Consider the following 27,205-nt stretch of genomic DNA (forward strand, 5'->3'; position numbering starts at 1 on the left):
CGGGGGTGTTTCCCCGGTTTGAGAGATGGATTGACGGGGAAAGGAGGGTCTTGGTTGGGGGTGGAGAGGAGTTCAGAGAGGCTTGGGGGTGAGATGTGAGGAGTCGATTAAGCGTAGATCGCAAATCGCAGTGATTTAAAGAGTTGAATCTGTACAGTGAAGATTTGCGACATAAACGAAAGACATTTATCGAGTTGAAAGAAGAGAAGAGGAGAAGGTAAAGGGGATCGGCAAAGAAGGACAGACAGAAGACCCTGGTGAAACTGCTGCACTAATAGTCACTCATTTCTTCCCCTAAATTTTTTTTTCAAGAATTCAATCAAAAACAAGATGTCCAAAGGAAATAAAAGAATTCATTAATATGTTATAGAATATCTGAAGATCCGGGGAAACTAGAGAGCTTATAGGTACAGTTCTCCACATGCCGTACGACAGTATGTAGGAGGTTGTTAGACTGTAGCTAATAATTCATATAGTTAGTGAGCTATACACTACTTAGTCAAATAGTTATTTAACTAGATCATAGAACATAACTTCTCTGTAGTAATCTATGTATTCGATATGCTATATTAAAATGTCGAGAAGTAAGTCCATACTGAAATACCTGGCACAAGTCGCACAGGGATACCTCAAACATTGTCTAGAAATGGGACACGGTAAATATGCAGAGTGGATATTGCAACGAGGAAAAAGATACAGTATCCGAGTCATCATTGTGTCAGTCGTGATTTCGTGCAATTAATTCTCTTCTTTTCAGGATCCAGCCCAAGATACAATGGGCAAAGCTTGAGCGAAACAGTTGATTTGCGATATCGCAGTGATAGATCTAGAGCCAGTCGATGTACTGATCCAGCATTTCGATCTTTGCGCCCTCAGATCCGTGCCGTACGCCCAGGAGTCGGACCTTTCCGATTTTACCCCCAAAGTCATCCTCGGCCGCGCTCGTCCAGTTCGCAAGGTGTTCTTCCAGACGCGAAACCACGATGGGATCATCCTGGATCAACAGCGCGATGGCATCATAGCCCCCAGCCCCAGGGACGACACCCCCAATAACACCCTCAAGCTCTGAAACACTGTCTAGCAGCTCAGTCTGAACACTCGGTTCAATGGGGACGCCTGTCTGCTGGGTCATCGTGCGGATATACTGGCGCGTACCCTGAATAAGGGAACGGATATCGGAAAAGTCGCCTTGATTAGCATCGGGGTGTTGAGCGAGCCGCTTGAGTTCCTGACGCAACCGCTCATTATTATTCTGCAGGCTGGCCCAGAGGTTATCTGCCTCCTTGCGGTTATTTTTTCTCCACTCAAGGACCTTCTTGACCATCGAGGGCGTCTGGGAGCCGCAGTCCACGTCGCACAGAACCAGCTGCATCCCACGCGGAAGCTGCATGCCGAAGTCGACGCACTCAGTATCCCACGGGTGGTCGGGATCCGAGTCCTCGACGATCGGGAACAATCGCTCTTCGAAACCAGCAGAGCCGACATCGCCCAGGGATTCCAGAATCGAAGGCGAGAATCGTCGGTAGAGACAGGATCCATAGACCGCGCTGGCAACATCGAATCCAGATCCGACCTTGCCTTGGGCTGCGCAATGGGCTGCCTGAGCGAGATTATGAAGCTTGTCGCGACCTGCGCCGATATCTTCGGGTTGCATGGTGCGGTGGATGACCAGCGCAGAGACAAGAGCTGTCACCAGCGCAGCAGAAGAACCCAATCCCGTCTTGTGAGCTTCGAACAAAGGCACGCCGAAATTAACGAAGCGCCCGCTGTGTCCTTGCGCCGCCGGGCCTTTAGAGGTAGCGGTTTCGGAGTAATAGTCGCTATCAGCCATGATGGTCACAGACAAAGACCCGAAGTCTTTAGAGTCAGCGACGTAGCTGATATAAGTCAATGCATAGCTGAGGGAGGTTTCGACGAAGGGATTGTGCTTTCTAGAAGGAATATCAGTCAGGTGTTTCCACCGAATCACCAAGTAAACATACCCATCTCCTTTCTGGATCACCTTGACACCCCCACCATTGGCACATCGCTGCACGCCATATTCCCAGACAGCGTCAAGAAACTGCGGCGAGCGCACAACGATTGTGTCCTCCCCTTCTTCTTCTTGTGGTTCTGTCCCAGAGCTTGATACCCCGCGGCGGTCTCTTGGCAATTGCTGGACGATAACGTGGATGCGGGCATTGAGGGCGAAGACGGTGCCTGTATAGCCGCGATCGAGACACAGATAGCCACCGGTGAGGAGGACTTTTCCTGGCGCGGATAATGCCGTGACGGAGGTTGGGTGAGCCATTATTAGTTGAGAGAAGGAGGAGAGTGAGGTTCAGATTTCAATTGAAGAGCAAACATGTATTTAGTTCTCCTAATTGGGAAGGCTGAGTGATGCTACAGCGGATTCTGATTCCTGGTTCGATTCCGGCCAAGACCTTTATTTTTCCCTTTCCTTTTTTTACATTATCATAAAATACATAACACAATTAGTATATTGGTTTGTTTTTAGCAGTGTCAGATTTGATGGCTGCAACATCGAGGTATAATATTGAGTGAAATGTATTATCAAAGCTAATTATGTACACTTCTGAATTGCTTCATTAGAACCTGAATGTAGAGCATGTATGAGACCAGAAACCACAAAACTCCATTTGAATCCCAAATCCAAACTCCCAGCTCCAAAACCAAAGCCTTAGCTGTCAAAAATTATGCTTACCGATGGCCATCTAAGCCTCCGGCTTCCGTGCAATGATACTATAACTCGTCGTCGCAAGACGCATGCGATCCATCTTCACAAACGCCTGACCATCCAAACAAAGCCGATTAATCAAAGTCTTGAAATGCTTCGGCAGAACATGCACCTTAACCAGCGCAAGGATAGCCTGGCGCAGCGTCCGGAAATAAACATCAACAGTATCAATAAGCGGCGCCTGCAGCCCATCAATACTAGCATTTTGCGACTTGACAACCTCAAATCCAGCCTCAACAAGCGCAGCCTCCAGAGTCTCCTGCGTCGGCGTCCCAACAGCCCCAATCAATGGCTTGACGCGACGCATCAACTCCGCATGCTCAGGGTTCCCCGCATCATAGGCCGGCAGACTAATCCAGTCGAGCAAAGAAATCCTCGAACCAGGCTTAACAACCCTGAAAATCTCCTTGAACAGCGCCGGCAGATCCTTACACAGACTCAAAGCCTGAATCTGATAGAAAGCATCGAAGGAGCCGTCCTCGAACGGCAGCGGGAGATCATTGAAGTCCTGCGTGACGAACGAATTATGCAGCCCCAGCTCGGCGTTGAACGCAGCCGCCTGCTCGACCTGGTTCGGATCGATGTTCAGCCCTGTCACCTGCGCCCCGGTATGCTGTGCCATATGTGCCGCGACACGCCCGCGGCCACAGCCCAGATCGAGCGCTTTCATGCCCGGCCCCAGGCCGACGTCCTGTGCGATTGAGCGCTCGTACAGGATCTGGTTCTCAAGGACATTCGCCTTGGGGCTCATCCAGGGGGGATGTACATTTTTTCGACGTCACCGAGGGCGCAGAGGTGGTTGAGGACGCCGTAGTAGGATTTGAGACAGTCGCCTACTTTTTCCTGGTAGTTTGGGCCCAGCTCAGCGGTCATTTGAGCTTTGTTGGACCAGTCGAGATTGTAGATGACGTAGGAGGCCATGAAGTCGTCGACTTGTTTCGGGGTTAGGTGCTGGAGGTGGCGGAAGGCCGTCCAGAAGGATTTCCAGCGTTTCGGAGATGCAGAGTCGCTCAGGTCTTGGGGTGTGGTGAGGGCATTGTGTTTTTGTTTCTCTTGGGCGATCTCGTCCAGCGAGCTGTCGCTTTCTGAGCCCCGGCCGCGGATCGGGTCGCGCGGTGTTTCTAGCAGGGTTGGTGATACCATTATGGGTCTTTAAATATAGTTATTATTAAGGGGGATATGGGTTGGTGAAAGGGTATATGTGGTATGTGAGAGAAAAAGCGCATTGGGAAATTGCATCGCATGGGGGAACTGGTACAATTTATAAGCACTGTCCCCGGAAGCATTGTCAGACCTTCTCCGTTAGAAAAATTATTCGCCAAGGGCTGTCTGTCTATGGTTAGTAGCCACATAGTGGATTGTTCACCAGACATGGAAGCTCCTCCCGGCTATTCCGGCAGCGGTTCGATTTGAACGGTAGAGATCCGGCCCTCTTTTGATTTTTTTCGGATGAGTGCCATATTTCCCAATTGCTTCAGTCTGCCATCTTCTTTTTTTAAAAAGATTCTGAGTAATGGTGGGAGCTACAACATGCCCAGGCACGGATGACGCGGGTGCAAGGTAAGGAAATGAGTATCGTCATGGGACGACGATCTAGACCCACTTATATACTTTGCAGTTTGAATACGGTCCAATATTGTATTCTGTAGTACTCTTACTTTGGGGTATTTCGATGCGGTGCAGCCCGACATCATTGTACATATCGATCGCGCAATGGCCATTGTATACAATAGTACTCCGTATACTGGTATACAATAGCTCTACCTAAGTATCTTTTACTTTTACAAGAACCTAGGCGTATACCAAGCTTTCCTCGCTGAAGCTACGGAAGCGATATTAACCAATGTTTCAAATGATTTTTATGCTTGAATGGGATTAGCTGGTAATTCCGCATGGAGTTAAGAAAAACGGCACATAGGGCAAGTAATAGTTGGTACAAAGGAAAAAGACAGGAAAAAAAAGACGGATAAAGACGGGTTCTGATTTCTAAGCGGGAAACAAGATAAGCAGAAATAAAGAGAAAGAAAGAAAGAATAAAGCCCAAAGCAGACCATGTGGTTTCGGAAATGTCATACTGTCCAACAATATTGTCAAACGATATATTGCCCACCAATATTAACCCACAGTGAGGGACTTTATATCGGGACCCACTTGATCGTCCGGTAGGGCGAAAACCTTTAGAGACCCGTGGACCCTGATTCCCGTATTTCCGAGTACCCGCGTCCAAATGCAGTAAAACGCTCCTTTAGGGACTACGTTACAGAGAAGAAAAAAAGTCTTGGCATGGCTTCTATGCTCCGAGGGTGCCGAAATTATAGAATACACAGTATATATTGTGCTAAATATAATGTAGGGAAAATGGTGCATTGGCAGGACACAAAATTGTGGTTCAAAAATACACAACATGTCACTCGTGTATAATACTGTAGGTACGAGGGAAAAAGTACCTACAGACGGGAAGTTGTATTATCAATCATAATGGAATTCGCGTCATGTCAGCCACAGCATACCTAGATAGGATAATAGTAGAGGTCAATGTGTCAGTGATGTGCATATAAAGTACTACGTATAATATTATACGTAAGTACTCTATAAAGGTAACAGACTCATTAACTATACCTGGCTTGCATACTAAGAAACATTAAAGAAACATTAAAGTTCCCTCGGGAACAGCACACATTTAATAAAACCAGACTTGAACAAGCATATCAGGTTTTGTAGAATACAGGTTTAACATAAATCACATTTTTTTAGTGGAGCAGATGAGATTTTGATAGTCAACGATGATGTATTGCAGGGAGAGGCACGTTTCTTTCCTTTTTAGGTAAAATTAGTGTCCGAGGAACAAAATAACCAGTTAAACAGAACTATAAAAGTTCATATGCATACACGTTGCAGAGATGAGTCATAGTCCTTTGGATCCTTTGAGGTCAAGATGGTATTTTATACGCTTGTAATTACTACGTATCGCTCTTATCTATATAATACAGACCATCTATCTATTCATCAACCAAGTCAACCAGCGGATATAGGATCCTTTAGGCATGACCTTTTCGTCGGTCTGCCCATTAGATGTTAATAATAAGCTCAAAGCATTATGCTCTTTGTCAATCAACTCTTGCAACTTAAGATATCGAGAAACCTTTTGTTCTTCTTCAGTATGTTGAACGTAAGGACCAAGTGACTCGGGTTTTTCGTTAGTCGCTGTGTCTTGGCCATTTTTTGGTCAGTCGCTTTGTACAGGTTTCGTAATGAAGAGTTTTGGTGAACAAAACCAAGGTATGATCAAGAGAAATAGAGTCGCAGTGACTCGACCTATATAAATTTCTATAAGTAATGCCACAATGCATTCCCTCAGGTAGGCAGGCAGGCACACCATATACATTCATTGACGCTAACTGTGACAATAAAATTCTCCTACATAGCTCGCATCCCACGTTACAAAAATGAATCATAGTCCCTTTGATCCTGTTAGCTTGGTCCTTTAAAGTCAAAATAATATCTTATACGTTAGTGTCTTCTAGATACTGCATATATTTGCTCTATCATAACATTTGAAATTTTCAAGGTAGCTTTACTAGGGACTAGTTCCTGCATAAATAACGGTACGATGGATATCCATAACCAATAGGCAAACGCTCACGGGCAGACAGGTAAGCTCACAGGCCTAGCACGCATGTTAATCATTTCATACATATGTATCCATTTAGGTATGGTCCGTGCTATACCGGTATTTCCTGGTGAATTCCTGCCAGGTAACATGCACATAATACCTAAGTGAGGCTGATATTAGTCAAGGAAGTAATTGGACATCATTTCCAGGGATCACAGCTCCAGGAACTCAATAGGAGAGCTACTTATATATGGAGAGATAGTAGAGCTGACCGAAGCCGCATTAAAGTATACGGTGCTTCCGGAAATCGGTGCCATCACCTATATACTTCAATATATTTTCGAACCCTAATACTAAGACCACTAGCCTAGATCTAGGATAGTGCCGAATGATTGAGAACTCACGATCAACGACCGATACAGTATTGTACTGTTTGTAGTATTACTAAACACATCTGCGGAGACGCTTTCTTTGACAGTAATATTTACAAGGACTGTCGAGGGGATGAAACCTAAAGAGTAGTGCAGGGATACTTTAATGACATTGTCTCCAGTTACAAAGAACTTGACTTACACTCAGTGCCAAGACGAGCACAGCTTGAACGAATCATTGCCGATATGATTTCTCTTTTCCCGACTTTTGGGATGATGCACCTCAACCTCGTAGATTCTGCGATCATTCCGCCTAGCTATATCATCTACCAGTGAAGTGAACACCGCAACTGAGCCGGCAGTTCAGTAATTCTCGATGGCGCTCGGATAATGCGGCTGAAAGCTTACTGAAGTCTTTGAACTGGCCTGCTTTATAGAGGTATAGATCTATGGCAGCGAGGTGGGCAATTGAGAAACTTTGTAGCTACACTACCCAAGCTTTCCACCTGAATTCCTATGTACTTGATTTCCTCTGCCACTTCTTGGCCTTCCGTTTCTATTTAAGTGCTCAGACCTTGCCGCTTTTTGCTCGCTGCGTATGATCTGAGCATGCATCTGAGTCTGATCAGATCCCAGCTCATTACATAAGGATCTGATCATCGTTCTATTGAATATAGCCTAGCATTATCAGTATAATCTTTAGTCTTAGTGAATTGGCTATTATCAATTTACGTGAAGCTATTTAAATTCAATGAATGAGGTGGTTGAACTGATAACAATGAGTTTACGGTCGGGGTGAGGTTACGCCCGGGAACCCGGACGCCGCCTGGTGGCCGCGTTCGACGACCTGATTATATTTTTTATAAACTCACTTGGCATGATATGGAACTTCATAAGGCGAACGTATTCTAGAGCTGTCACGGCAGCCGAAAGGAATGGTTCACTGCATCCACATCCACACCCACGGGTGAAAGGCGATCAGTACAGACCCCCTCGAAATCAGTTTAACCTATTTCTTCTCTTCAATATTTTCTTGGATTATGTCGATATCCAATTATGTTAACGCCTTATGGAAAGGCAGCTTTCACTTGCATCTACCACATTATTCGGCGACTCAAGATCCCCTAATCTCCAGAGTTCGCTTAACGCACACAAATTCCATATAGCCTAGAAAACAAGTTCTATTTTGAACGAAAAATCCCGATCTTAAGTGGGGCCTATGGCCAAAGTTGGGGTTATTGTGTAGACCCAGTGATCGGCTTAATACTGAAGTATAGGGCTGAAGCAGAGCCCCAGGGCTAAAGCCCTTAATTCTGTGACAGATTTTGGGGAGATCATAAAAATACCAAGATACACATGGGAACTGTCTATGTGTCTCAACTCCTCGTATTGCATGGTTTATGCGTTCTCAGGGTCCTTAACATCCGGTGAAAAACGCATCACATAGATACAACCTGAATGAGAAGCTAAGGCCACTGTTGAATCTGCTACTGCGAAAACCCTCGGACGATACTTCGGAGGTAGCCAAATCAGATTCTGTCCTTCATTCACAATCCATATGCCATCAGCACTTATGCCATAACCAGAGTGGCTACGATCGCGGGGCGCAGCCCTCTCGCTATCGAATATAGCCGTGCCAGAACCAGAGGGGATATCAAAAGTTCCAAGCTCTGTAAACAGTCGGGAATTTGTTTTTGGGTCGAATGAAAGTTGATATACAAGCGTGCCAACAGACAAAGTGTGGAGGCAATTACCCGAAGTGGCATCCCAGATCCTAATGGTCTTATCTTCGGAGCCTGATGCGAGTCGCTGGCCGTCACTTGAGAAGACCACTGACCATACCGAGCTACTATGTCCCTTGAGAGTCTGGAGGCAATCATTCGAAGTGACTTTCCAGATCTTGACTGTCATATCGTCGGAGCATGATGCAAGTCGCTGGCCGCTATTCGAGAAGACCACAGATAACACCAAACTATCATGGCCCTCGAGAGTCCGGAGGCAATCACCCGAATTAGCATCCCAAATCTTGACTGTGTTATCATTAGAACCTGATGCGAGTCGCTGGCCATCATTCGAGAAGACCACAGATAACACCCAACTATCATGGCCCTCGAGAGTCCGGAGGCAATCACCCGAATTAGCATCCCAAATCTTGACTGTGTTATCATTAGAACCTGATGCGAGTCGCTGGCCATCATTCGAGAAGACCACTGAGTTCACCCAGTACTTATGACCCTCGAGAGTCTGGGGGCAATCAACCGAAGTAGCATCCCATATCTTGACTGTCTTATCGTAGGAGCCTGATACGATTCGCTGGCCGTTATTCGAGAAGACCACTGACCACACCGAATCATCATGGCCCTCGAGAGTCTGAAGGCATCGACCCGAAGAGATATCCCAGATCTTGACTGTCTTATCGTCAGAGCCTGATGCGAGTCGCTGGCCGTCATTCGAGAATACCACTGAGTTTACCCAGCGATCATGGCCCTTGAGAATCTGGACGCATTTACCCGAATTGGCATCCCAGATCTTGACTATTTTATCCAGAGAGCTTGATGCGAGTCGCTGGCCGTTGTTCGAGAAGACTATTGACCACACTGGCCCATTATGACCCTCGAGAGTCTGGAGGCAATCACCCGAAGTGGCGTCCCAAATCTTGACTGTGTTATCGTGAAAGCCTGATGCGAGTCGCTGGCCGTCATTCGAGAAGACCACGGATTTTACCCAATCATCCTTGCTGTTAAACGTCTGGAGGCAATTACTCGAAGTAACATCCCAGATTTTAATTGCTATATTTTTAGAGCATGATATAAGTCGCTGGCCGTTATTCGAGAAGACCACTGATAATACCGAATGATTATGGCCATCAAGAGTCTGGAGGCAATCACCCGAAGTAGCATCCCAGATCTTAACTGTCTCATCGAGAGAGCTTGATACGAGTCGCTGGCCGTCACTCGAGAAGACGGCCGAGGTTATCGACCCATTATGGCCCTTGAGAGTCTGGGGGCAACCACCCGAAGTGGCATCCCAAATCTTGACTGTCTTATCGTGGGAGCCTGATGCGAGTCGCTCGCCGTCATTCGAGAAGACCACTGAGGTCACCCCATCATTATGGCCCTCGAGAGTCTGTAGACAGGGGTCCCAAACCGTTCCAACTTTTGGCTTGCCACATATCCATTTTGGTTCTTCTCGATTGAAAAGCTGTTTGATCAGGCTGCCAGACGGACTGAACACGAGAGCAGAGACATACACTTGTAATGGAGCAATCTCTATAGCCCCCTTCTGTGACAGAATGAACCGTCTAGCATCGTTGATAAAGCTGTATAGCTCTCGAGATTCGAGATTCCTCTGTTTATTTTCAATTAGTCCCGGGTTCAAAGCCAAAAAAAGAAAAACTCACGGAGCAAGCCTCAAGTCTTTCCATCGCTTTGACCCCCTCAGGGATACTAGATAGCAAGCTGAGAGCCTCCAGCCAGTAAAGGTACTTGTCTTGTAAGAACTCATGTACTGGACCTCCATTCTTCATGCTTTCGTGGAACTCTCTGGCTGGGAGGCTCAGTGAAACCAGATTATAGAGGAGAAATGCCAAGGTAACGAGTGATTTGAAAATGAGTCGAATGAGGTCGATGTACCAACGGGGGCTTTGTGCATGTACATCTGTCAAAGGTTTTATTTCGACCTTGCCTTCCGGCGCTGATAGGTTCTGGGAACCGGGTGGAGCCAGATTGAGAAGATGGTCAGCCCAGTAAACGCAGGAATACCGGACTTCAGTAAGTGGATCAGGTTTTGGCGGTGACACTAGACTTTTGTGAAACCCAGGGTCTTTCAGTTTGTACATATCTCGCTCTAATGTTCTTGAGAGATTTTGAAGCGAGATTGAAAAGATGCGATAATGCTGATGATCCACATCGAAAGGTAAGATTTGTCTTCTTGCAATTGTATTCTCAAGCAAGAATTCCTTCGCAGATTGATGAACGAAGGATATGACTTCTGTATCCTTTTGCTTTTGCATAGTCAAAAAAGAGCCACAGGATGCAATGATCGATTTGGCTCCCTGAAGGTCAGGCTGTCCCAGCAGCGATACCATTTCGTCCCAATTGATGGGGCGGTAGACAACACAGGCAATTGCAAGGATTTGCTTGCAAACTTCTGCGTCCTTCCGTGACTTGTTGAGGTCTTCCATCATTTTTGCATAGAAATTCTCAAGGCCTGCAGGAAACTTGGCTTCAAGAATTTGGAGCGTATGGCGGGCGAGGACGTCTATGCCCTCGAGGGCTTTGCATACCAATGCTACCCAGAGAAAGGTGCCTTGCGCATTTGACTCCAGATGCTGCTGAACGACATGCCGCAGAGCTTCGTCATACCGTTTCTTATCTGCCAGTTCCTTCACCTTGTGCAATATATAGAGTTGCACAGATTCAGAAATCGAGGATTGATCTGATTCGAGGGATAACACAATTTTCTGCTGCAAAGGATTTAACTCGTTCTCGATGATCTCTGAAGGGCGACTCGAGACCAATACTTTGATCCTGACAGACGATAAATTAGAGACATCCGCGATCAGTTGGAGAAGTTTTTTAAGGTCTTGAAGGTCATGCTGACACTCGTCAAGAGCGTCCACAATCAGGTATAAACCCGGAAGATCTGGGTCCTTCAACGCTTTCATGAGTGTATTGCGTAACATATCAAAGCTATTTAAGTCGAGATGGTAAGAGATGTCCGTACGATTCATCTTGTCGCGTAGTTTCCTATGTTCATCAAAGAGAGACTCAAGAAGGCCGCGTACCAAAGAGGTAGCATTGTTGAATTGATTGTCATTCGCTTGACAGAAGAAATAGATCGGTTTCCAGCCATGACTCATTCCATTCTTGGATTCCTGCTGTAACTTATCGATGATTCCACACAGAATCATGGTTTTGCCTTTTCCGGGCTCTCCCCTGATCCAAAGCAACTGACTAGTCTGTGACTGGTGCCATTGCCGATAATATTCGTCCGAAAGGATCCACTTGAAAGATGGCGGGTAAAGCTTCTCTTTTTCTTCATTAAACTTTGAATAACTAGTAGGGCATTGGCGTATTAAGTTGTGAAGAAACCCCTGTGTAGAGCCTTGTGTGGATCCTTCTTTTTATCAGCACTGGTTACATAAAAGAAGGGCTGTATCTCTCTGCTCTCTCGTTTTATATATCGACAGTGATATGAATATCACGTATATATCAAGAAAGCCTCAGGGAGCCTTACCTAAATTGACTGTGTCAACGCTGACATTGTACACTGGATTAAAGGTGTTCATGCCTCCGCTTGGATTATTCTGCTGTACCATGCCACCAATGTTCACGATTTGGGTGGCCTGAATCAAAGTCTTCGACTCGACAGCCGCATCATCTAAAGATGGCTCCACGTGAGAGATGTCCTCAAGAGCCTTTTTGATTTCCGCAACGTCCTCTTGAGTCGCCAATCTGAACCGCTGGTATAGAGCAAGCTTCTTCATGGCCTCCAGGATATCGTTCATTAGGCTCTCCACGCGATGCCCCTTGATGCCGCGCAAGATCTCGTGGTACCATCCGCGAAGCTTGTCCCAACTTCTCGCATCTTTGTCTTGCTTGCATTTTTTCTCGAGCGCATCAAATATTTGCTTCAGTTCGGTAGCTTTGATTTCGCATTCCCGAATAATTCGAGTGATCGATTGCTGTTCTGCCTTGGTCAGATTTCGCTGCTTTAGCTGAGCACGAACGTCTTTAAGGATCCTCTGAGCCAGAGGAAGATACGTTCTGACATGCTCGAACGCTTTAGGGAGGTTTCTGATTGTGTTGAAGGTCGCATAAGTGGTAGAAATCGCCTGGAGGAGTCCGACGACAGATGCGACGATGCTGAGAGGATCCATGAATCACACAACGGAGACTCTCAGAGTAAGGGGGTTAAAGGCAAGTGTTGGCTCATAAATGGTAGAGGCCAGCTGGCCAAGCTACCCCTCTTTCGAGTTAGAACAACCTAACAGGCTGTGCAGACAGCTACTGTAAGCTAGCGAATCAAAGTATTCGCTTTCTGTCCCCACCGAGTCACTAGACCGGCCGCTCCTGACCACAAAATCGAACCGATTGTCAACGGCCCCAATCAATTGTGCCCCACGATTCACCCTTCAACAGTGCCTGCGTTAGCCGGCGCAGTCCGCTTCGGGATGATTTTGGTTCAGGTTTTCAAGTAGAGATTGTGTCAGGGTGTTCATTTTCAGCGTCCATCTCAACGCCCCCTCGCCTGAACATATCATGCACCAATGTGTTCTAGTAGAAATGCATCGATGAAGCCGTGTTTCTCTGCCATTCGTTATTCTCTATGTCACCATATCTTTAAAATTATATCAACTAGGAGCCTTCATCTGGGTGGCGAATATAACATCTGCCTACCGGTTCAACCCCCTTACTCCATATCGATACATTTTCTGCGCTTCTGTACTCTTCTAGGGTATTTTAGATTGTAATTTTCGATCTCTGAAGCCAGCACCCTGCTCGTTTCAATGCTATGATGTCTAGCGAAATATAAATCCTCCTTAAGCAAGGCCGTATTTTCAACAAGGATGTACTAAATACCAATACTCACAGATCGTCATCCTTCCGAAGTCTTTGATCTTTCTTCTCTTGCTGAAGTCTGAGTCGTCCAGCGACGGACCTGCCTTGGCCAGGTCATTGAGAGCCTCCTCAATTTCTGCGGTCGACATTTGCACGACGCCGTGCAGACACAGCTCCTTCATCTTTCCTAGGATGTGATTCATCAAGCACTCCATTCGAAGCTCTTTGTTCGGCTCCAATGCCTGAAGGTACAAGAGACAACCGTAGCCCAGCTTTTGGGGTCATGATTTTGCTTGCATCTCTTCTCTAGGGCTTGAAGTATGTCCCTCAGTTTGATGACATAATCAGATAAGTGGTTTGTTATGGTAGAAATAGAATGTGATTGTACCATCGTCATCGTTGCCCACTTAAGCTTGGTTTGGGTGGTCGTCAGTCTCCCCTCGACAAGTGAAAGGTCCTTTGTGACTTTGCTAAATGCCTCGGGAGATCTAACGGTATCGATCGTCCCGTAGGAGGCGTGGACAGCAGCGACATTTTCGTGACAGTGAGGTGGACAAAAGAGCCAGAAAGAATGATCATTTCCAGGCAGTGGAGGTTTTTATCGACAGAGACTAACTAATGGACGGAAAAGAACGTGGGGCTTCTGGGAGACATGCCCACAAAAGGGGCAGGGCTAGGAACGGAACGACCCGATCCAAAAAGTCAGATCCAGAGCACCCCCATAGCCAGACAAACTCTACGAGGACACTTTAATTGCATCATATGAAGAGGCCACTTTTTTCCAGTGCTTTCAGGCACACATCATGAGAGCTGCAAGACTGGGATTCGTGATTGCTACAATAGAAAATATGGAGCTCCAGTATTTTCACCTCCTTTTTTGAGGTCCGTAGTCTCGAGAGGGGCTACCAAAAGCTTCCAGGGCAATCAGGCCGCCAAGTCACGTGCTGTTCCCAACATCCCAGCATACCCCGAGACCCATGACAGAAATCTTTTCATTCGCTCCCTGAGCAAAAGGGTAAGCAAGGCTGTGAGCATGGAGAAAAGAATTTCCCATGGTGCCTAACAATGCCCATCAGTCAATGCCTTATGGGGCTTCCGCCTATAACACCTTCCAAACCTTTCGGAAAATGGCGCCAAGGCTCCCTGCATCGAAGCTCGAGATGATCTGTGACATGATACTTGAAACCCCTAAATACGTCGCAGATGACCGAAGCAGCTAAACGTAGTAGGCGTTCTATCATCAACATCCGCAACAACCTCCACCGATTCAGTAAAGTCAGAGCCCCTTCGACTCGTGTCGGACGACGAAGAAGTATCACCCCTCCAATACTAGAGGTCATATGTGATTATCTTCTTTAGGAAGCCTAGGTTATACGTGGATGAGATAGCGCTCTTTATATAAGATGAATTCCATATTCAGGTGATAGATCTAAGTCTCTAGCGAGCTCTTACGTCTGTCCGCTGGTCGATAAAGGTAACTCGACAGAGAGCAAAAGAACAAACACCGATATACAAGACTTCTACCTACACAGCCTATCGGATTTCTAGTCCTACTACCTAGTCTATATAGACGAGTCCGGGTACGATAAACGAATTAATTTCAGACGGACCGGCTAGTCTCCGGTCAGTGCGATACCTTTATAGGTGTCTAAATTCCATCGCGACCAACGGTATTAGCTCCTTACTATTTACGCCTAAGATGAAACCCTGTTTTCTTAATTGTATTAAGGCCCGACTAATATAGCTATATTCGAGAATTTCGTCGCGCAGGTTCTTAATTGGTATGGCTCTTTTTCCATCCAAGCAGACCATTTCTTAATCACTGCGATAGCCTTCCTGGGTGACGTCTCAAAACATTATTCGTGTGTTTTCAAACGGCTCTGACAATAGATGTATGCTTGGCGGTGCTTCAACTCCGCGTGGCATAATTTTCGACACGGGGGGCATTTGGAACGAGTGCCGCCTTGATAGTAGGCATTGGAAACAAAAGGCTTACCACTCCTTATGACGCTCTTCAACAGGGCCCATAGTGTACCCAATCTTAAGGAAACCTATATTTCCGTCAACCCCGTAGACGTAAAGGTAGCTATTGTTTTTTTATCAGCGGCGCTCAGCGTCTTTATCATCCGCCTTCGTACACCGTCGTATGAAGCCTTATGATCATTAGGCCTATCTCTCCTTTTGAAGATGTCAAAAGGAGTCTTATCGTACTGGTCTAGCCAATATGTAACCAGTTTCCTAACTGAACCGACCCGAAATAGAGGGTGGTGTTGAATGTTTTTCCAAACCTGATATGCTTTTGTGCGGTGGAGGTATTGCGAGTTGCCGGGAAGCATGTGATCAAATCCTGTCTTTCACGATCATCTGTGGTTCTGCTTTCCTTTAATGATCTAGGAACCGAGCTAGCCCTTTCAAGGACGTCCTGAATTCTCTCCTTCCACGACGTCAGCTCTTTCGATGATCTTTACTCTATATGAGGATGGCAATACATCTTTGTCGAAAGAGCTCGAAGGAAGAAGTTCAAACTTGTATCGTTTGGGTAGACCTCAGCCTTGGAAAACCTCTTGGTTGCTTTGGTGCAGTTTTTAGTCCTTTGCCCCCCGATAGATTTCTTGCAGCGATTGTTCTCCGGAGTAGTTCCTATACACTGAATAATAAATCGACCAAGCAAAGTTCGATTTCTTTTTCGACTGACGTGCCATGTAAGGTTTGATCAGGTCCAGAAGGTAAGGAGTCCATCCATGAATCCAGTCGCATCTGTTTTACATTACTGCGTCGGTGATAGTGGCAATGCACAATATCGACCAGCTTCTCTAGGTCAAGTTGAAATTGGGCAGATGACGGGTGAAGCACATCGTTGAATCAATGTGATTCTCAATATGGCCACGAAGCTTGTTTGGTACATGTATTCTGCATGGCGTCTGATCTTTTGTGAAGCTCCTACACAGCTAGTAGTCGATGCCAAGGAGACGTTTCAAGGTTGATGCTTTTGGCAGTACTGTTTCGATTCTCGGATCTTCATCCGGGGTGTTCAAATGAGTGACAGGATTCAGGGAGTTAGTGGGACTGGCGGTGCCCAACGACGAGATGGCTGCAGAAGAGCCGAGCTTTTGACCAAAATCCTCACAGGTGGTATGGGGAACACCTTCTCTTTCACGCGTCGAATTTGGAGGGCTTGGATAGGCAGCTAGGAGTGAGATAAACTGGTGCAACCCGGAATAAACCTTTGAACCCTCGGTGATGATTTGGTTCTTGTTACAATAAGATAGGGTGGGGTTGGGCAGAAAGTTGCGAAGATATTTGCTATATATGTATATGTATATGAACAGTAGCCGTCTTACCATATGACCAATGCTGCTTCCGCGCATTCACGGTTCATATGGTAAGACGGCTATAATAAGATACTTGTTCCTATCCGGAATTTCTTTCTCAGAACACATGGGGCTTGGTATGTCATTGATGAGTGTCAATGGTGACATCGATTTTCGGAAGTACTGTATAAATATTGTACATCTATAAGAATGAGAGAGAATTAACTCGCCGTTTGAGCCTGAAAATCACCCAAAATCGGGTTGAATCCCGATTTTGGGTATTTTCAGACCCAAACAATGAGCCAATTACCTCCAATTCTGTATCAGACTAAAGATGATTGAGCAGACTGGCGGAATATGACATGTGGGAAAGCGAAACAATAACATAAGCTGATCCCTGTTGGTTCCGGGAACCCCGTTTCAAGGGTCAAAAGCCAGTCAGAAGACAGATATGGGCTGACAGATATGCGATTGAGGTATGCCCACAGCCCTAACCACATAATCGAATTGATCATATAATAATAGAATTGGTTTGAGGCATACCTTTGAGGCTCAATTGGACGTCATTGACAAGGGTGAAAAGTTCTCACGAGAGAAGAAAGGGGAAAGACGGAACAAAAGATGCAAACACCGTTAAGTCCGAGTCGGCCAGTCGGGACACCGAAAGACCGCCGGGGAAAGGGACTTGCAGCTCCGGAAGACCAGAGTAGTACGGAGTATTAAAGTGAACAAGAAAAAGAATCGGGACGACCGTGACTCACTTCAGGGACAACCCCCCTTTTCAAAGTTTCAACCGGGAATGTGCTTGTTCTGATTGGTTAATGAGTTTTTTTTTTATTAGACACCTGACTTGACAGGACACATTTACTCGTCATTTAGGAAGTAGTTCTTCAATTGTATCGGGTACCTTTCCGACTTGTACAGTCCCTGTTGATTGATTCCGCCACAGTGACAGATCAGATATCCAGATACAATACATCAATGTATACACTACATATGTACATATATACTTGCATATTCAAACACGTATACCGTACAATATTATAGATCTTGGACATGAAACGGGGCGCAATCACAAATTCCTCCGACAAATAGTACATCACATACGGAGTACGGAGTAAGCAATTTATGGTACAAAGTACAGTCCATATGTGACTCCGGAGAGGATCGGCCCTAAAGCATATCGAGGCCCACTGTGAAGGACTCCATCTCTTTCCAGAAGATGATTACTTATTTTTCTCCCTTTCCAGGCTTCCATATTTTACTCTCTTCATCATCCGTGTCCTGTACCTAATAGGACTTTTTTAGTTATACCCTAATACTTTCAATTTGCGCGTTCATTGACGACTCTCGTCAAATGAACCTGCACTTATTCAATAATCTCGAGTGCAAGGTAAGTGATGTGCATGTGACCACAAAAATACCACCACGAAACTGACATCTGCGAACTCCAGCATAACCTCTTTGCTCTGAAGAGGTCACCAATCAAATAAATGGTTTTCAAACCATTCACCCATCTCGCGCGCCAGTCTTTCACCAAAGCCTTCACCCACGGCTATGCCCAGTCCGTAGTTGCCGCTTCGCAGACCTACGCGTCAACAGTCAACCCGCTCGCTGTTCAGCCCGCCAAATTCTCCCGCACAACACAACTCCAAAATGCCTTCTCGAACACCTCTAGCTCGTCTGGCGCTGGCGCCAAGGCCAGCCAGGGCGGTTCTGGAAATGGTGACTTCGGCCTAGCGGCGTACTATGCTGCCTGGCACAACGCCCAGCAGACCGGCGACGAGAGCGATTGGACACAGTATGAGTTTAAGCGGAGGATTGGCTGGAAGGCCGACGAGGCTGATGCCATCACGGAAGATCGCGCTGCCGAGTCTGCCCCGCCGCATCCTACCAAGGCTGCCGTAAACGACGATGTTAGCGCGCAGGTTGAGGAGGCCGTTGCGCGCGAGATCCAGGTCCAGGAGGAGCAAGCGCGGGCGGAGGAGGCGCTGAGTGTATCCGGGGATGTGGCGGAGGTGTCTGATGCTGCTCTTGTCGCGTCGGATGGGATTGTGCGGCTGGTTGCTGAGGAGAATTTTGGCGATATCCCAACTGCTTTTGAGGCGCTGCTGAGGGATGGCCTGACCCCCACCGTTGAGGCGTACAATGCTCTGCTGGTTGCTGCTATTCGTCTGCACCCGGATGCTGCCCAGGCTATTCCCAAAGCGCTCGATGTTTACTCTGACATGCTCCGTCGCAGTGTAATTCCCGATGAAGATACTTACGAGACTCTTGTCCGGCTGCTGGTTACCCGGGCTCATGATATTATCGACGCCAAGTCTGTCCTGGAGCAGGAAAGAGTTAGATTCGGTGGGATGGAAGAGCAGGGCAAGTTCATGCTTCAGTCTAGTGAGTTGGAGCATGCTATTCTGGTTGAGGATACTTCTTTGTCTATTGCCGTGAAGCTCTTTGATACCGCTGTTTCGCGACACAGCCGTCTTGTCTTCCCTATGGAGATGTACCGTCAGCTTATCATTGCCTGCGCCAAGGAAGAGAAGGTTGAAGACATGATTCGCATTTACGCCCACATGGAATCCCAGAAGATGACCCCGCATGCCACTATCTTCCCCTCCATGATCACTGCATTTGCTTCCACTGGGGATCTTCGGAGTGCCGTTGAATGCTATAACGAGTACCGAGGACTCGCTGTCTCCGATGACAGCGGTGTCTTCAGCATTGTGCAGCGCCAAGATGGCCAGGTCTATGCTGCCTTGATCCGTGCCTACCTTTCCTGTGACAAGGAAGCCGGCGCCATGCAGTTCCTCGAGAAGATTCGCTCCTCCTTCGATGATGTGACCGACGGTCGCCAGGACCGGTGGTCCGCGGTGGAAAGCGTTATTGTCAAGGATGCCTTTGTGCAACATTCGATCAACACCTTCAAATATGATCAGGCACTGGAACAAGCAAAGGACCAATTGCACGGTGTGGCGCGTGATCAGGCCATCTCCCGGATCTGCATTGCCGCAGCCGATGCGGACGATCTCCCCACTGCTTCAGCAGCATACGATAGTTTGGCCACTGCACCAGCCGTACGACAGAACCCGGCCATTTCCCTGCTGGCGCTTCACGTTCGCCGGGGCAATGTTTCGGCGGCCCGTTCCTTGTGGATCATGCTGAACACAGTGGGTCAGGCAACTCCGGATCTGGTTCAGCCGACAGCTATGTATGCGGTCGCTCTGCTCAAGAGTGGAAATGTTGAGGAGGGTCTTCACCAGGCCCGTAACATGTTCACGCGTATCCGCAACGCGTCCACTGAAGGTGCCGACATTCGCGAACAGATCACCGAGTCGCTTCACCTCTTCGGTCGCGTCCTTATGCAGTCGGCCGCTGTTCTTTCCCCTCAAGCCTCCATGACATTGTTGTGGTCCATGGTCGAGAACGGCGGTCTGGTGTCGCCTCTGGCTGAGCACGCAGTTGCCAATCTTGGTCCCATCGGTATCTCCCAGCTCAAGTCTGCGGACTTGACCCTTGCCCTCCAAGTTCAGGCCGGTATGCTGGCCAGCAACAGTTCCATGCTCTTTGACGTTGCCCACCCGGTTCGTTTTGCCCACATGCTTGACGTTGCTCTGTCTTCTGCCCTCCCGATGGATGTTTACACCACTGGCCTTGTTGACCAGGCGGTCGGTCGACTCTATGTCACCCGCCCCGATGTTGTCAAGAAATGGCAAGACCACCTGGAGGCAACTTCTCAGACCTCCGCGTCGCCCACACAGGCTTTCCACTCTGATCGTCAAAGCCCAGTGTCCATGGCCGAGACCTCGATTACAGCCCCCTCTGTCGCCCCTGAGTCGTTCGATCCCTACGCGCATGCAACTGACTTCCGTGGATCTGCCATGATCGCAGAGGAGCTCGAGAAGACCAGCGGACGCGTTGAAACCCATCTCAACGAGGCTCTGGCGCGTCTTAACAACATGCGTCGTGCTGGTCGCCACCCGCGTTACATCACCTACGCTAAACTGATCACTGCCGCGTCCAAGGCTGGTCGCATGACTCTGGCCCACGAGATTCACAACATGGCGCGCTCGGACGTGCCTCTCGACATGAACTTCACTGCTGTCAAGTACGGCTGGGTTTCCATCCTCGATGCCATGGTCGCTGCCTGCCTCACTCTCGGTGACCGTCAACTCGCTGCCCAGTACCACCAGGAACTTCTCACTCTGGGCTCCGCACCCTCGGCAAACACGTTCGGCTTGTACATCACCACTCTGAAGGAATCTACCAAGACTTTCGACGAGGCCACCGAGGCTCTCAAGGTCTTCCACCGTGCTGTCGCCGAAGGTGTCGAGCCTACGTCATTCCTGTACAACGCGCTCATCGGCAAGCTCGGCAAGGCCCGTCGCATCGACGACTGCCTCGCGTACTTCGCTGAGATGCGCGCCAACAACGTGCGCCCGACAAGTGTGACCTACGGAACCATTGTGAACGCCCTGTGCCGCGTCAGCGACGAGCGCTTCGCCGAAGAGATGTTCGAGGAAATGGAGTCCATGCCCAACTACAAGCCGCGTCCCGCGCCCTACAACTCCATGATCCAGTACTTCCTCAACACAAAGAGCGACATCACCAAAGTTCTCTCCTACTACGAGCGCATGCAAGCCCGCAACATCCAGCCAACCATGCACACCTATAAGCTGCTTATCGACGCCCACGCCTCCCTCGAGCCGGTCAACATGGCCGCCGCCGAAGCCGTCCTCGAATCAATGAAAGCAGCCGGCCAACACCCAGACGCAGTGCATTACGCCTCCCTGGTACACGCAAAGGGCTGCGTGCAGCATGACCTCGCCGGCGCGCGCAAAGTATTCGACCAAGTCCTCTCCGACCGCCGTGTCCGTCCCCAGCCATGCCTCTACCAAGCTCTTTTCGAATCAATGGTCGCCAACCACCGCGTCGCAGACACAGACCCCGTCGTGGCCGACATGCAAGCCCACAAGATCGAAATGACCGCCTACATCGCCAACACCCTCATCCACGGCTGGGCCGCCGAAGGCAACGTCTCCAAAGCCAAGGCCGTGTATGACAGCATCGGCATTCAAAAACGCGAACCAAGCACCTACGAAGCCATGACCCGCGCCTTCTTGGGCGCTGATCAGCGTGCCAGCGCCGCTGCCATTGTCCAGGAGATGATGTCCCGTGGATACCCGTCTGCCGTGGCGAGCAAGATCGTTGATCTTGTTGGCTCTTCTTCTTCTCTTTAAATTTTGATCTCCATCTTCTGATCATATTCGTTTAATGTTGCCCTACTGCAGGGCTGGATCCCGGGTTCGGTATCCATCGGTCATACCCGTATTTTTGTTTTGCATTCAGCGTTTCATGGCGTTCGGCGATCAAAATGTGCCTTTGGCACTGTATACCATTGTGAATTATTTTGTTCATAGATCATCTCAACTCTCTATGCGTGTAGACGCTAAAATCAATGAAAAAAATGAATGAGTCAAAATTACCTTCCTTCTGTAGCCATAGTCGCAATCTTTTCAAATAAAATAAAAAGGAAGAGCTGCGGAGATGGCATGATCGGGTCTTCTTGCTGACACCCGCGTATATACTCCGGAATTTCCCATTCCGGAGCTCCTGAGCTCACTACACTTGAGTTCTCTCAACCAACTCTTGTTCAACAAGCATTGCGCACAACCTACTCGTGCAATCCAACTTACAATTACATTGATGCTCACCCGTCTACGTCTACACTCATCTTTCCGCATCGCACCCAAGTCACTCGTTCCCCGCCCCCGCCTCACCTCCAGATATTCAACCACAACACCACCAAAAATGGACCAAAGCAATCACCCCACGCGCCCAAAGAAGCTAATCTGTAAGCCTCTTTCCCCCTTCCCCCCCAAATCCACCCACAACAAAAATTAAACTAACACCCCAAAGTCGCACCCGGCGACATCGCTCCGGAACCCAGCACCCCGCAGCACGAGCACCCCTCCCCTTCCGAAGTCTCAACCCCAACCTCAGCAACAGAAGCCCAAATCCTCTCCCACCCCGCCCAAGCCCACCAATTCGGCACAAACCCGCCGCTCACAATCTCCCAACTATCCCCAAACCCCCTCCACCAATTCAACACCTGGTTCCACGACCCGCGTCTCCTCCCCTCCTCAGCACCAGAGACCTGCGTCCTTGCTACCGCCGAACTCCCTTCTGGACGGGTCAGTGCACGCACACTCTACCTGAAGGAGCTCGACGAGCGCGGGTGGGTGGTTTACAGTAACTGGGGAAGTCGGGCAGGGAAGGGGGCGCAGGTTTTTGGTGCGCAGGTGGATCAGGGACAGGAGCCCGGTGGTATGCCTGAGCCGCATGAGGATGGCGGTCTTGAGACCGAGGCTGCTGGGGGGAATAAGTGGGGCGCGTTGACGTTTACCTGGGCTGAGGTTGAGCGCTGCGTTCGCGTTGAGGGACTCCTTGAACCGCTTAGTCGCGAGGAGAGTTTGGTCTACTGGCAGACAAGGGAGCGCGGGTCGAAGATTGGCGGGTGGGCGAGCTGGCAGAGTAGTGTTTTGTGGGAGGCGAGGGGGGAGGAGATTCCTACGTTGCGTAAGGATATTGAGCTTGCGCAGAAGGGAGATGGCTCTGATGGTGTTGAGGCTGTTGATGATGCGGATGGGAGGGGGGTGCTTGAGGCACGGGTTAGGGAGGTGGAGGAGAGATTCCGTGGTGTTGAGGAGATTCCGCTGCCGCCGTTTTGGGGCGGCATGAGGCTTGTGCCTGAGTCTGTGGAGTTTTGGCAGGGGAGGCGGAGTCGGTTGCATGATCGGTTTCGATTTGTTAAGGAAGGGGAGGGATGGAAGGTTCAGAGGTTGTCGCCCTAAATTGTCTGAGATGTTTTTTCAAGGTTATGGAGGTATGAACGGAGTATGTAGATGCGAGATCATGCCGATCATCCATATCAGTCTTATCCTTATCGCTATCAGTCTTGGCATCCCTTTCACAGACGTCGCATCTTCATCTTTCTGTACATATCTGGTGTACAACCCCTTTCTATATACAACACCGAAAACACAATGTCCGAATCACAGCCAAAATCTTCCGCATCGCCCTGGGTCATCCTCGCAGTGACGAGTGGTGCCTTCGCCGCATTGAACGGTGTCTTTGCGAAACTGTAAGCATAATTAATCCTATACAGCTCTAGCTATACCTACCTACATATGTAAATATGTACGTGCAGGTAGCTACAGGCCTATAGTCTCTCCACCCCCTAACATAATAACCCTAAGCCAATTAAGATTATTGTGTAACACCAGACTAACAAACACAGAACCACGGACCAACACACAACATCATTCGCCCAGTCAATCGCCCACATCTTCGGAAAGGACTCATCGCCTTTTATCGAGATGCTCGTTAGAGTAGTACGAATAACTCTATCATCCATCACTGCAACCAAATCCCAACTAACATTATTTCCCAGGCCTGCCTCGGCCTAAACGTCCTCTGCAACATTATCATGTGGGCACTATTCACGCGTGCTCTCACAGCCGGCCCGTCAACGACGAAAGTCTCCATCACCAATACGGCCTCTAATTTCCTCGCCACGGCCGTCCTGGGAATGGTCGTTTTCCAGGAGGCTGTTGGGGGCTTGTGGTGGGTTGGTGCGGGGATGATGGGGGCGGGATGTATTCTTGTTGGGATGAGGGAGGGGGCTTAATTAGTAGGTTTATAACACAATGCAATGTATATATGTCATATATTGTTTGTAAGGAACCAGTTCGTCGAAAGCAGCAATCATCCCATTCCATCCGGTCTTACGCTCTAAACATCCACTGCCAGCACCCGTTTCGTCATTTCCGTGAAGTTCGCCTCAGTCCTTGGGATCACGGAATGCCCGAACCCCTCGAGGAAGGGAATGCGTTCTTCCTCTGTGGAAGATTAGTCCGCATCAGAATTAAAATGAAAACGCAAAGCAGAGCGGCAAAGAACATACCGAAAAACGCCCGAACCCACGCTTTCGGCGCAGCACTCACATTATCATCCCACAGCGTCGTCAGATACAGGGCCGTCGTCCCAGGACTTCCCATTATCTGGTTAGCAGAAGCATTGAAAGAGGGATTAACCCTCTGTGCCTCTTTCACGCGGGCAGCGCGCGCCCTAGCCGCAGTCTCAACAGTGACATATTGGTTATTTTCAGGGCCGAGGGTGTCGTAGAGATTCAGATTATGTGCTACAGGTGTCCAGACGTTGATGTCGAAGTGGACGTCGTCGCCGAAGTAGATGTCGTTTCTGGAGAGGGAGCCGTCGAATTCGATGTCGTCGTGTCGGGCCAGGTCGAAGAGGTGGAAGGTTGAGGCATTGCCTGTTGTTGTGAGGTTGAAGGAGACGGCTTGTGCGAAGGCGCCGTCGAAAGAGGTCGGGATGTAGTTGTAGGCGTCGTGGACGGCGTTACGGAGTGTCGCTAGGTCGATGTTTTTTCCCGAGCGTGGGAGGTAGGCGTGGTTTGCTAGGGCATTTAGGCCTGGGCAAGGGGATCGGCCTGATTTGGTTAGGGTTTCTGAGGGGTGGCGGTGGATTGGGTGTACGGACTATCGGTTGGGAGTGCTGGGTGGTACTCATGGCCTTTGGGATCACGGGCGTGGGAGATGGTTATGAGGCTGAAGAGGACTGTCTTGATGAATGGTAGATACATGGTTTATTGGATTGGTGTGGTATTTTCTTCAAGAATTGTAGAGGGTTGCTGGGAATCATGGGCCCTTATATGCCTATTCTGGTAGTTGTAGTCCCGGGTCTGTTTTATGATTGACACAGCAAACGAGAGTATCTAAGCATAGCCACAGTGCGTATTCTATACGCGAATATGCAGTCATCTACCTGAAATATCCATTCGAGCTCACTGACTGGCTAGCGTTACTTTGTTTGGGGTCTAGGTTATCGTCCGGGGTGTAGATGACCGTGCTCTATAGAACCAAGACCATATAGTACTCAGCCTTATCATTTAGGGTAATGACTACTGGAAGATAAATATCGGCCTTCTATATGGTCCAACTTCCCTTGCGTATGTAAGCCAAAGCCAGTTTAATTCATACACCTGCTATTTGTAACGGCTTCAGCCGAGCATGTTTATAGAATCAAGGCCGTTGGAGCTGAATTATACAAAGACAAGAACAAAATAACTGCCGGCATAATGCTGTCATGCCTTCAGTAATTCGGTATAGAATTTGTCAACTACTCAAGCGAATACGCACTTGCATAAGGGTCCTCTTGGCCCGCAACTACGCTTACCTTGGCAATAAGAGTGGAGATCCCATCTTAATAAACGGTCATCTCGAGTTGAACTTTATAATCAAAAGACTTTGTGGGTATATGTCGCCTCTCAGTGCATAGTTATCTCCCATTTCTGCTTCAGGTTCCATAGAGTTATATCTCACTTCGTCTCACTTCAATAAATTCAACCCAATGAAATATATAGTATTCCTCAGACTTTCTTCAATTATCTCTCTCTTTTGCTTTTGCTTTAGAATTGCTTCGCTTTTGTATTGGGTGCCCGACGGAGATGGCATTGACCATTCTCACTTTTCTACACGCATCACTCAGCCGTCAATCTTCTTCCTCTTCTGTCCTGGATTAAGGAAGTCACTGACGCCGCGCAGTCTGCTGAAGACACAGAAGCTTTACTGGACTACATGGACGTAGAACAGAAGGTCAACACCACGCCGAAGCTGCCAAGATCCTGCAAGAAATCAGAAAGTATTCGGCCACGCCGCAAGTGAAATCGACAAAGACGTTCAGCTTGCCGAACACTACAAGGAAGAACGCGGCCCCACAAAGGACGAGAACTACCATCACATAATACTCACCAGGTTCGTGAAGTACCGGAGCGGCTTCATCTAACCAGACGTCCCTGAGGACGACCTCAATCTGAGTGAATGGCTCGACGAGAACGCCTCGAAGAGAAAGAAGGCTCAACACATCGAAACAAGCACCGAGGACATTGTTGCCTAACTTTGTTCTTAACTCCGGTCACCTGCGAGATCGTTTCTGTTTCTCCTACTCCGTATAGTTTCTACACGGTTTCTCTTCGTTTTTCTTTTCCCATTCCGTTCCAACAACGATCAGTTTTCAATTCGCTATTGCTTTTTCGTTCGTGACGACTGAGGACAGTCGGTCATCTTTCATCGTTTGCCATCATGATCGCCCCTCTTAGCTTGTGAATTCATCATCTTTACGTATCTACACGATTTCCATCGTAACATAAAATGTACGAAAATTTGAAGTGGTCTTATTACGTTTGAATTCCAAAGCCAAGAAGCCTATTATTCCATTGCCTTATTCCAGAAAATTGATCCCAATGTTATCTCTTGCCAAGGATGAGGCGCAGCCAAAGATGCTGATCCTTAATGCCCTAAACTGAAGAAACTGTCATTCACAGCCTCATCTCTGCTTACTTTCGGCTGTGTCCACCAATTAAATCGCCGGTATCCAATGCTAACGAACAACAATTTGGAATTGCCATTGATCCTAGACTATTAAACGTTCAAGGTGTCATCTAGAAGATCATCAAATCTAAATTCCTTTTACAAGACATGGATAAATCATACCAAGATAGCAGCAATACTTTCAGGGCGCGCAGACCACACAGA

The 27,205-nt window shown here is 48.2% G+C and overlaps 8 protein-coding genes across 8 annotated transcripts; 3 read left to right on the forward strand and 5 right to left on the reverse strand.

Annotated features, from left to right (window-relative positions):
* Nucleotides 1–826: 826 nt before the first annotated feature.
* Nucleotides 827–2,290, reverse strand: erg8 (phosphomevalonate kinase; the record flags this gene model as incomplete). The annotated part of the gene is made up of 2 exons (XM_057245079.1): nucleotides 827–1,931; nucleotides 1,983–2,290. 2 exons carry the CDS (start codon nucleotides 2,288–2,290, stop codon nucleotides 827–829), a joined length of 1,413 nt encoding a protein of 470 aa, XP_057093342.1.
* A 424-nt stretch (nucleotides 2,291–2,714) lies between these two features.
* Nucleotides 2,715–3,880, reverse strand: N7529_009553 (class I SAM-dependent methyltransferase; the record flags this gene model as incomplete). The annotated part of the gene is made up of 2 exons (XM_057245080.1): nucleotides 2,715–3,483; nucleotides 3,504–3,880. The coding sequence occupies 2 exons, from the start codon at nucleotides 3,878–3,880 to the stop codon at nucleotides 2,715–2,717; spliced, it is 1,146 nt and encodes a 381-aa protein (XP_057093343.1).
* A 4,239-nt stretch (nucleotides 3,881–8,119) lies between these two features.
* N7529_009554 (WD40 repeat domain-containing protein) lies at nucleotides 8,120–11,633 on the reverse strand (the record flags this gene model as incomplete). The annotated part of the gene is made up of 2 exons (XM_057245081.1): nucleotides 8,120–10,069; nucleotides 10,122–11,633. 2 exons carry the CDS (start codon nucleotides 11,631–11,633, stop codon nucleotides 8,120–8,122), a joined length of 3,462 nt encoding a protein of 1,153 aa, XP_057093344.1.
* Nucleotides 11,634–11,945: 312 nt separating this feature from the next.
* N7529_009555 (ankyrin repeat protein) lies at nucleotides 11,946–12,602 on the reverse strand (the record flags this gene model as incomplete). The annotated part of the gene is made up of 1 exon (XM_057245082.1): nucleotides 11,946–12,602. One exon carries the CDS (start codon nucleotides 12,600–12,602, stop codon nucleotides 11,946–11,948), a length of 657 nt encoding a protein of 218 aa, XP_057093345.1.
* Nucleotides 12,603–18,088: 5,486 nt separating this feature from the next.
* On the forward strand, nucleotides 18,089–21,829 carry N7529_009556 (pentatricopeptide repeat protein; the record flags this gene model as incomplete). The annotated part of the gene is made up of 1 exon (XM_057245083.1): nucleotides 18,089–21,829. The coding sequence occupies one exon, from the start codon at nucleotides 18,089–18,091 to the stop codon at nucleotides 21,827–21,829; it is 3,741 nt and encodes a 1,246-aa protein (XP_057093346.1).
* Nucleotides 21,830–22,295: 466 nt separating this feature from the next.
* N7529_009557 (pyridoxamine-phosphate oxidase PDX3) lies at nucleotides 22,296–23,443 on the forward strand (the record flags this gene model as incomplete). Its single annotated transcript, XM_057245084.1, has 2 exons — nucleotides 22,296–22,443; nucleotides 22,509–23,443. The coding sequence occupies 2 exons, from the start codon at nucleotides 22,296–22,298 to the stop codon at nucleotides 23,441–23,443; spliced, it is 1,083 nt and encodes a 360-aa protein (XP_057093347.1).
* Nucleotides 23,444–23,635: 192 nt separating this feature from the next.
* N7529_009558 (uncharacterized protein) lies at nucleotides 23,636–24,279 on the forward strand (the record flags this gene model as incomplete). The annotated part of the gene is made up of 3 exons (XM_057245085.1): nucleotides 23,636–23,733; nucleotides 23,890–23,983; nucleotides 24,043–24,279. 3 exons carry the CDS (start codon nucleotides 23,636–23,638, stop codon nucleotides 24,277–24,279), a joined length of 429 nt encoding a protein of 142 aa, XP_057093348.1.
* A 104-nt stretch (nucleotides 24,280–24,383) lies between these two features.
* On the reverse strand, nucleotides 24,384–25,254 carry N7529_009559 (peroxidase family protein; the record flags this gene model as incomplete). The annotated part of the gene is made up of 3 exons (XM_057245086.1): nucleotides 24,384–24,490; nucleotides 24,556–25,101; nucleotides 25,152–25,254. The coding sequence occupies 3 exons, from the start codon at nucleotides 25,252–25,254 to the stop codon at nucleotides 24,384–24,386; spliced, it is 756 nt and encodes a 251-aa protein (XP_057093349.1).
* Nucleotides 25,255–27,205: the final 1,951 nt, after the last annotated feature.

Source organism: Penicillium soppii, assembly GCF_028829465.1.
Source record: "Penicillium soppii strain IBT 18220 chromosome Unknown utg000007l, whole genome shotgun sequence".
In the NCBI taxonomy this organism is placed as follows: domain Eukaryota; kingdom Fungi; phylum Ascomycota; class Eurotiomycetes; order Eurotiales; family Aspergillaceae; genus Penicillium; species Penicillium soppii.